The 10,245-nt window shown below is 39.9% G+C and overlaps 1 protein-coding gene across 2 annotated transcripts in view; it reads right to left on the bottom strand.

Annotated features, from left to right (window-relative positions):
* Window positions 1-291: 291 nt before the first annotated feature.
* DHX35 (DEAH-box helicase 35) overlaps window positions 292-10,245 on the bottom strand; it is a 29,269-nt gene continuing 19,315 nt past the window's right edge. The window contains exons 15-22 of one of the 2 annotated variants that reach the window (XM_066330578.1): window positions 9,969-10,064; window positions 9,523-9,617; window positions 8,862-8,939; window positions 7,584-7,713; window positions 6,803-6,884; window positions 6,187-6,258; window positions 4,457-4,595; window positions 292-2,069 (exon numbers count right to left, since the gene is read on the bottom strand). In XM_066330578.1, the coding sequence (XP_066186675.1) occupies window positions 2,025-2,069; window positions 4,457-4,595; window positions 6,187-6,258; window positions 6,803-6,884; window positions 7,584-7,713; window positions 8,862-8,939; window positions 9,523-9,617; window positions 9,969-10,064 (737 nt within the window). In that variant the 3' untranslated portion in view covers window positions 292-2,024. The remainder of the gene's footprint in view (window positions 2,070-4,456; window positions 4,596-6,186; window positions 6,259-6,802; window positions 6,885-7,583; window positions 7,714-8,861; window positions 8,940-9,522; window positions 9,618-9,968; window positions 10,065-10,245) is intronic. The other variant, XM_066330579.1, reaches the window with a different exon arrangement.

Genomic DNA, 10,245 nt, shown 5'->3' with positions numbered 1-10,245 from the left:
TACTGCACTCATTCTTACACAACTATGATGTTACCCACTGCAAACCAAAGCTTGCACATCCCTGGGTTCTGACCTTAGCAGGAATCACAAACATTCCTAGAGGAATTTTTCTCCAGGTCTCCAGAACCACCCAAAATTCTCAGACCTGGCAAATGCAGTGGCCACCCACTGCCAGCCCAGCCCAATACACCCACCCAGCACCGTGGGAAATCACCCAGAAATCATACCCTTAATCACAACTTAAATAAATTCTGCCTTGCTCAGGCCAAAGTGATGCATTCCCAATCTTCCTCAATTCATCAGTTTTATTTTTCTTAAGAATAATTCCAGAGGACAGAGAAACACAGACAATTGACAACTCTTCATATATTCAGTTCTTTCTCCAATCCTTTAAGAGAAAAAAAACCCTGCAAATTGAATCTTTTCAGTGAGTTCCAACACTGCTCTCAGCTCTGGCTAGGAGACAGTCCCTGCCCCGAGGAGCTTCCAGTCTAAGAGAGAAATACAAAGGTCACAGGGACAACGAGGAGGAAGGTGACAGAGTTTTCATGCTGCTGGTGCCATTCCTGGAGACTGGTACAAGTGTTTGTGCTGGCAGTCAGGACACACACACTGAGGAGACCACACAGTGCACGTGGCACAGCGTGCCCTCTCTGCAGGTATTGGGAAGGGACAAGGTACAGAAGCTCTCAAGAAAGTTTTCAAGGCAGTCCTGTGATGAGGAAGGCATTTGTTTTCTATGTAGAAATTTTCACCTATTTACAACCTTTTTTTCTTTTTTTAAGAAGAAAATAAAAGTTAGTATGCCAAAAAACACATTCATCGAATCAGCTAAATTACAAAAATAAAATTTTCAAGTGATGTCTTTCTAAAATAAATATCAATAGGTAAAAATGGAAAATGAAAATAAATAAATACATGTATCCAAGCTAACTTGTTAAAACACAAACAAGTATAATTCCTTACTGAAAAGTAGCCATGGAATCCTAATTAAAGCAGCAACTGTTCAGAGCATCCTTCTCCTCAGTAACAGAGGAAAACGAGTCCCAAGCAGTAAAGAACAGATTTGTAATAAAAGAAATAGAAAGGACTGTGTTCCTTATAGGAAAGTATATTTCCTTCTTTGCTGATCAATAGAGGCTAAAAAACAGAGTTCCATGATATTCCTCAGATGAAATCTACTGGAATTTCCAACCAGTGGAAGGTGAACATTTTTTTATTTTTTCTCTCATAAGATAAAAAAGAAAATAAAAGCTCTGTCTGTGAACTTGATTGATGGTGAACATACATCTTTAGTCCCCTGATGGAGCAGAAAATTAATCCATCTTTAAAAATACTGAGCTGCTCTTTCTCCCCCTCCCCAAACAGCAACTCCCCTGTGCAGAACCCAGAGATTTCAGTAACCAGGGACTGCTCAGCACAGTGAGCTGGGCCAGCTCAGCCTGGGGCAGGACACTTTTACTGCTTGGGAGCACAAGCTGCACCAGTTTGGGATGGTCCAACAGGAAATCAGTGTTTCCATGGCAGCACCTTGCATTTCCAGGGGTAGCTGATTGCCCTGAGCTCCTGCTGGCAGGAGCCAGGCTCAGTTTGGCCGGTGTAAGTCACAGTGCTCTGGGTGACAAGAGGCAGGGTACCCTACTCCCCACGCTCATAAGGCAGTACCTCTCCAGGAAATCTGTTTCTTTCTTGTAGGTTTCAGTTTGTTGGTTTGTTTTTATTTTTGTTTTCTGGTCCTGTATGTCCTCTTACTTTTAAAGTTGTTTTTTCTACCTATTTAAAAGGAGCAACATGCCCAGATTAACAACAGAGGTCAAGTAGGCAAAGATTAAAATGTCCACAATGCAAGCTCTATGTTGACAATGTACTGGTCATGCATAAACCCCTACAGATCCTGGCAGGCATTTAAACATTTAGGTTGATGGAAGATCAAGTTGCTAATGAACTAGACTGCTGGATGGACTGTAGCCAGCTTGAAATCACTGGTAGGTTCTGTTTCTGATGTCACAACAACTCAAGTCATGTCAGTGGTCATCTACTTTAGCCCTTTTTGCTTTCAAGGAAAGATGCTGCAAGAAAAGAACAGAACAAAAAAAAAAAACCTGCTTAGCAGATACAGCAAAATCAGAAAAAAAATCAATTACAATGCTTTCTATCCTTAATCACATTTAAATAAATTCTAACATAAATATCCACACCCATCCAAGCTCTGCTTGTTACTGACACAACTGAAATAAATTAAATAAAAACCCACATGTACCCCAAAGCGATGTTCTGGGTTGTAATAAGCGATGTTCTGGTTGTAGTTCTTCTGCACTAGCTACAAGCATAAGAATAATTTCCCACTAGAAGTGATTTTCCAGGTGTAAAAAAGCACAGAAAGAAGTGCTCCCAACAATACTTTTGCAAAAATACCAGGAGAATGTACGTGAAGGACAAGATTCTAACAACTGTATTCATCCTGAAGTTGCACTGGATCTTTGAAATCTCTGTGTCCTTAAAAACCTACAAATGTGGAATGAAATATGAAAAGAGTTCTGCAAAACTTGGAATGAGAAATAACTGAGCAAGATCAAGCTATAGAAGAACATCTGTTAACACAGAGTCCTATTCAGTGGTAATTTGTTTTCAATTTGACAAAAGAATAAAACTTTTCCTTCCTAGCACCAAGATGTATCCTCCAGTAGAAAAAGGGTGTGAACATCTATAAATTAACATTAAACCTCTGTAATTTCCAGCAGTTCACTTATTCAAGTTTTACACCTATGACTCAAAGTTTTATACAAAATAAATATTTCTAATTTTCAAACTTTATAAGGACACCCAAGACTTTGGGCTGATATGGATAACTGACCAGGCTGAAAGAGAGAATTTTCCTCAAAACCAGCATCATCCTTGAGAGCTACCATTTATTTTAGGATGAAAGCAATGATTAGGTCATACTGCAAACAGATTTCACTTGATCAAATCAAAAGGATGGCAATGGTAAAAATGAGGTTTTGATGTAATTTCATAGAATATCTTCAGCAGTAGTAGCACTACCCTGAAAAACATGTTCCCTGAGTCAGGTAGGCAGCACAATTCAAGACAAGTTCTCTTTGCCACCACCTACCTAAAGAAAACCTCATCCCAAACTTCAGCCCATGGAGAGGTCACAACAGGATTTTGTGTGGGTGTGGGCTGCTAAATGTAAATTATGTGACAACTGTAAATATGTGAGTCAAAGGACTAATTATTGCAGGAACAGATTTGATACAACATTGGCTCAGCTCCTTTGTACACCATGTCTGCAGATCATCTCCCAGCAGCTGAAGGCTCAGGGCTCTGCCTCACAGGGGTCAGCAGTGCCTTTGTCAAATGTCTTACAGGAAAAAGGCAGAAAATATTCAGCTACTTAGTAAGTCCATTTATAGATGGGAATTGTCTAGGTAATTGAGATGAATTATCCAAGATGAGCATAAAAAACTCCTCTCCCAAGTCAATCACATGAACAGACACCAAACTGTTGGGAACTATAACCACAGAAGTGTCCTAAGGTGCTCCATGCAACACAGGATTCTCCACTTTGACCCCAAGGAAGTGAAAGAAAACAAACATCAGCTTCTCCAAGAAGTCACAGAGTGAAGCAGATGTATAAGTTAGAAACAGACCACCTTTTTCATAGGTCTGATATGCAAATGCAGTTTTTCACTCAGATTTTGGAAATATTTCATTAATTTAAAATATAAAGCTCGGCAGATGTTAATGTCACATGGGAAATTCAAATGCAAGAAAATTTGGTAATCTGTACAGTATTTATAGGCTATGTGGTACCAACAGCTCCAGCTGAGCTAACATTTAGATAATATTTGATACCAATTCAGTTCTCAGAGTGACCAGTGAGTAAGTCTGAATTGACAGAATCACATGGGATAGCCAATAAAGTTTGGTGACAACTACTAGAAGATACTTAAAAATAAAAGGTATCTGTATCACACAAAGCAATTTGCAATAAAGGTTTGCACAAACAGCAGCTGTTCTTTGCCTTTTCACATGTGAACACATCAGAACTGATTTTTCTATAATAAACATAATTACCACTCAAAAAACCAAATATTTGCAAAACATGCAAAGGCTCTCCTAAAATTATTATGCAAAGTGTGACCACTGCCTACCTACAGTGCTCAGGGAAGTGCTACCAAGTATTGAAGTGCAGAATGGCTGAAGGCTTTATTTCCCAAAGTGATATGACGGTAAATGTAACTTTACCAGCAAATGGATCTCATTTTGTAACTCTTGAGATCCACTGGCTGGATAACAGGGAAAAACGCTTCATGCATCAACTTATAACCCCCTTCCTTTATATTAAATCCACTATAATGAACAGAGCAAACTTAATTTCTGTCCCATTAGGCCACAGCAAAACAAAAACCCTCAGAAAGTTCAGACACAAGAGCTGCTGGTGCAGCAATGGTACCGTTTGGCCTTTATGCCGATTCCGTACCGTTCCTTGCTGGTAAAAGTGAGGTGCCAGCTCCAGGAGCCAGGAGGATTCAACAGCTGTCACATCTCTCATGTAGTATTTAGCAGTCTGGATGACTTCATTGTACACTACCCTGGGAGAAAGGAGACAAAAATGAATAGTGTTTGCTGTCAGGCAGTGAGGGAGGGCTGATTTACAGCATATTCACACAGTTTAGCATACATGCTGCCAGAGGTGGCACTTACAGAATAACAAGAGAGTCTTTAGGCTGTAATTCAGCCTCTTGCCTCTTTCCCTCTGGCTAGTCAGAGTTCTCCACATTAAGAAAATCTTTAGACTGACATGAAAACAATCTCACATGCTACCAGACCACACGGGTGCAAGGTATATATGAAAGAATGTTTCTTATAATAGAGTCAAGGGGGACTCACAGCTGATGTTTTGGAAGACAGAATATGAATTACTCTGTGATACCATAAGGGAAGATGTCCAAAGCACCAAAACCCTGCACCCACAACAAGGAGGGCAGCAACCCCAGCATGGCCATCCCTGGCGCCAGTCTGCAGACAAGTGAGATAAGCATCAGAGGAAGGACTCAACTTTAACTCCTGCCAGAACATCTCTGGAAAGAGATTTAGGAACATCCAATGATGTGGGCTCATCCCCACTGCCAGCACAGTCAGGTTGCCAGTGTGGGCAGTCTATTTCTGAGATCACCTTCAGTAGGTAAGGTCATTTTCCCAAGGAAGAACAAACCTTTGCACTGAAGGGGAAGCTACCAAATCCTTAAGTCATTATCTGCCTTCGACACACAGCAGAGCTGCAAACACCTGAGGTTTGTGGTTGCTCATTAATTGGTATTTTGCTCTCAAAAGCAAAGAGGAAAGAGTTTGAAATTCTCTTTGCCAAATGTGTCCTGAGACATGGCAACAACTGACACAACTAAAAATATATCAGAGGAAAACAAACCAGAATGAAAACACATTTCCTATACACCTGCAGCAGAGAGAGAACTGAAGCCCTCAATAGAGGACGGTTGCCCAGGCTGCAGTAGCACTGAAATTTAGGTTACTAAGTTTAACTCCTGTGTGACAAGATGCCATGACACCAGGCCAAGCTTATCCTTCTAAGTCTCAGCAGCAGGCAGTGAAGGATGAAAACCCAAATACTTCAGGCTGATCAGGCTGACCTGAGAGTTTGGCACACATTTCTGTTTGTTATTTGAGGGCTTTGACCTGCCAATGGAATGATCATATCCCAACTAATGGGATGTACAGCCAGTTCTTTCCTCAATCTGCAGGACAGCCCTAAGTGTTCACACCATGCAATTTATGTGTAAGCCCTTCCCTTGCAATCTATTTGCCATTTTTGCAGCAGCTGTTTGACAGGATATTTCCTTAACAGGCTTAATAAAAGTAAATTAACCCTAGCTCTATTTAGGTACAGACTCAGAGAACAATCTGCAGTGCAAGCTGTGGTGCCCACTAAACAGGGTCACCTGGCTCTGCTTTCCAACCTCTGCAGTCTCTTTGACAATTAAATGTTTCCCTCATTTATTTGGATGCTCCCTACAAAATGTTGCAAAGGAAATGTCATTGGGATTCTCCCTGTGGGAACTGTGACCTTCTACATCTATTCCTCCACTGATGAAGAGAAGCAATTCAATTTGGATACTGCAAATCCTTTATAAAATCCCCACAGAAGAGGAAGCAGCTCTAACTCACCAGCGTGGAGGTTTCTCTGCATACAGCACTGAGCTGGGGTGGATGTGAAGCTCATGGTCATCACGGATTGTCCTTGAAAGCAAGACACTATTTCAGACTGTGCCTCTCTTTATTGCTTGACATTTGGTTCCTTTCTGCCCCAGTATGAATGTTTAATAACAGCAAGAATGAAAGGGCTGGAGTAAATTAACAACATTTGCATTTAATGAACAGATGAAACCAGGCTTAAATGCTGGCCAAAGGAATAATCAATAATTTGATGTCCTAAAAGAGTTTTATCTCCATTAAATGAAAAAGTAACATTTCAGGCTTTTACTCAGTGCTCTGGGAGTGCTACAACCCTACTGCACTGCAACTGGACTTGCTTAACTTTAAGCAATCTAATGAATATTAGCAGCAGCTTCCCAGTATCAATAATTTTAGTTATATTTGCCAAAGAGAAGAGATAAACACTGAGGCAGTTTGCAAATATAGAACTTTAAATATTTAGTGTATCAACTGCCACATGGTCCTAATTGCAAATTAAGAGAAACATCTGCTTGTTGATTAAACTTAGATTTATTCTAGAGGAGCTTTCCAACCAAGCACCAGTTATAGTGAAACTGCATAAAGTCACCTGTAAGCTCCTGTGGAGTGGAATTTAGCTGCATTAGCAAAGAATCCAGAAACTATGCACCTCAAAACTGGATCTGGATCACCTGGAAAGAAGAATTTTTCTGTAAGATGAGTCAATGGAATGGCAAAAATCCCTAAAATACCACTTAATCATCTCAAATAACTTTTCAGAGTGCATCAGGCTTTGATAGCAAAGGCAGGAGAGCAGATGAACCCTGCAATTCCTTTTGACTTCAATTTCACAGCAAAGCAAAAACTGCTGCCTAAAAAACGAATGTTGCCACCTGTGTCTCCATGGAGAGTTGCAGTCACTAAAGCAGCCCAAGGTGACAGTTGAGCATTGGAGGCTGACTTTTCAGAGCAGGTAGAGACAAGTGCTAAGAACCAGTCCTGGCACCCATGCACACACAGCACAGCTGGAAATCACATCCCAAAGACTGAACAGCACTTTGAACAAAAATGGCCTTTTTGAAAAGACAAAGAGGGAACAGGGTGACCTATTTATGAGCCTTTCGGAAAATCTGTCCATTAAATAGATAATCAGTGGTTGCAACTTTTGCTGGAAATCTCAATTAATGAAGATTGGATTAAAATTTAATTGTACAAATAGGCTAAAGTGCTCTTCTGAAGCCATTTTTAGGAAAAAAAATCTAGTCCAAATTAAAGTTATTTTGAGACCAGGATAAAAATACTCCAAAGGATACAAGAAAAGCCAGGAGCAGACTGACAGTTTGGAAACTACCTTCACTATGTATTGGACAAGAGCTTAAAAAAAACATCACCTTCACTGGACTTCTTTGGCACTTTAAAGCGGACAAGAAGTTTTTTCAGCTGCTCTCTTACAACAGAAGCTCTCACAAGCCCTTTGTAGTTCAGAAAGTGGTCCTGGCACCACTGGGAGCTCTTGCTGTGCTGTACAGGGAGAAGAGGAAAAAAAAACTCAGTGAGATACCATCAGCAAAGCAAACCCAATCTCTTTTGGACAGCTTTGTTCTGTTTTAATTCTGGCCTCCTACAACACATTTATTGTGGTTTTCCCTGAAAATTACCTATTAACAGAGCAACTAACAAGGGTATGTAACACTAATAACTAAAAAACATGTCTCAAACAACTTGTAAATAGCAGCAGATCAAATGCTATGGGGCATTTTCAAACAGATGTGCTTCATTTCTTCATATGTGGCGAAAAAGAGCATCAGTCATTCCATTCAATTCTCTCAGATCTCTCTCAAGATAAACTCATCTGTTTTCAACCTCAAAATGTAAACAACTTTTTCAGTGCTGTTTTCATTGGTCTTCTCTCTGCAAAGAGCTGCTTCTCCAGAAACCAGCACTCCCTCCAAGAGCTTTTGCATCTGACTGTTTCTAAGAGAATTACACAGATACAAAATGTGAAGGGCAACGTTTCAGTTGGTGCCTGCCTGGCTGCTTTGTGGCTGGGATAAAAAAAGTCATCTTTAACACTTGGGTGGTTATACTGCTTCAATTTCGCACTGCTTGCAAGTATTTTACTACAGAAGTACTTTATACCAGTAAAATATCCTTCTCCCAAATAGGTGTAGCAATTTCAAAACTATTAAAAAGACTTCAGCTTACAGAGCAGTACTAAGGTTGGTGTTAGATCTCAGCATAAAAACATAAGGTCAATGAAAAACATGCTATGATCCTCAATGAATGAACACCAGAAAAAAGACTGTCACATTTAAATGCAGAATATCATCAGTAAAACATGAGAAAATATTAATTTCATTAGAAATTTGGGCATTTGCTTTCCCCAAGCCCCAAGACAAAATCCCTGTCTCCTTGAAAACACAGCTGTCTGCCCATTAGATTTCCATGCTGTACCAGCACAAAATTGTCTTTTACTCCCTCTTCAGAGGAACTGTGGAAGACCCGTGGCAAACAGTGACCAGAGAGTCTTTTAATGTAGAATTACCTCTTGATAGGCTTGATAAGTCCTCAGCTTTGAGGACTTTTGTATCCAGAACTTCCAGATTCAGAAGTGAGAACTTCAAGTTCCTCCCATTCCTGCAAATTCACAGCCATTTGAACTGACTTACCTTTACAAAGGCTTCATAAACATTCAGCATGGTCAGATGATCACCTTCCTCCACAGCAAACTTTCTGTGTTGCCTGGCCTGCAGAACAAGAAATATATCATTTTATAGGCAAACTGATTTTTGCTGAAATCATGTCTGACATGCCCAGTTCCCTTCAGCTCTGTATTTCCTGGGGACTGTTAAAATTCTTACCATCTAGGGCAGCTCCTCTGGGCAACAGCAATACTTTACTAGCCCCCCCTATACTCAGGAACACTTCTAAAACTGAAATTAGAAAAATTAACAGATAAACAATCTCCATTCATTAAAATTAGGCTCCTGCTACCCATTAAGAATTTGCTATATCCTTCCTGTTTTGTTCATCTCAAAAGGAAGTGCGAGATTGGTGTGTGGCAAGGTTTGGGGCATTTGCAAACCCTTACACTGACCAATATTGGTTTATAACCTTTCATGTTTCTGGCCCTCAGAAGGAGGTTTTTAGCACTCTAAGGTTCCCCTGTTATTTGGTTTCTTCTTTTACCTGCAAACAAACAGATACAATTCCAGACCTCATTTTATTTTCACACAAAGTTGCAGTCTGTAATAGGAACCAGTAAAATACTTGCCAGAAGTCCAGAAATGTGGAACCAACAAACAGAAAAGGAGACACAACTGAACTTACAGCCTGGTTTTTTTGATTTGGAGGGATCACAAAGATGTTTTGAATCTGCATCATGGCAGCAATTGTCAAAATCTCTTGGGAGCAGCCAAAATTTCCTGAAGAGTAAATGGAGAAATTCAATAAAGGAAATCTTCCATTCAACTCACTGCCACAGAGAATAAAATGAAAAATAAGTAGAATATGTTTTCACAGTACTTAAAACAAAAATACATAAACTCATGGATTTTTTTAGTATAAGAATGAATGTTTTCAGTGGAAAACTTAAGAGGCATGTTAATGTTAGATTTATTAGGCTGTGAAAGTCTTACACTAATTATTTAATAGGCATTTTAACCAATTCTTTCCACTGCAGACCACACCAAGATGAAGTACAGTTTGAGTTTAGCACCTGTCTAGCAATACAATTACATGACTGTGAAGAAACTGTGATCTTTTTTTCCTCTTACCCGACTCCAGAAGCATCTTTGCAAACATAGGATTCAAAGGAAACTCTGCTATTCTCATCCCAAGAGGCTCTGTTAATCGGCAGTGCATATCCAGACCTGCAGCACATTAAGAAATGCAGCTGAGAAACAGGCAAAATAGCAAAGCTGCTTTTAGACTTAAACTGTACTAAAGGGCAGAATTACAAGCTAAAATATAGCAAATGCACTTTAGAGTTGCTAAATGTACATTACACTAAATTTAGAGGTAATCCATGATACCCATTTACTCTCCCCTGGG

This window comes from Sylvia atricapilla, chromosome 16, assembly GCF_009819655.1.
Source record: "Sylvia atricapilla isolate bSylAtr1 chromosome 16, bSylAtr1.pri, whole genome shotgun sequence".
Taxonomy (NCBI): Eukaryota; Metazoa; Chordata; class Aves; order Passeriformes; family Sylviidae; genus Sylvia; species Sylvia atricapilla.
This window is presented reverse-complemented; position numbering and strand designations above follow the sequence as displayed.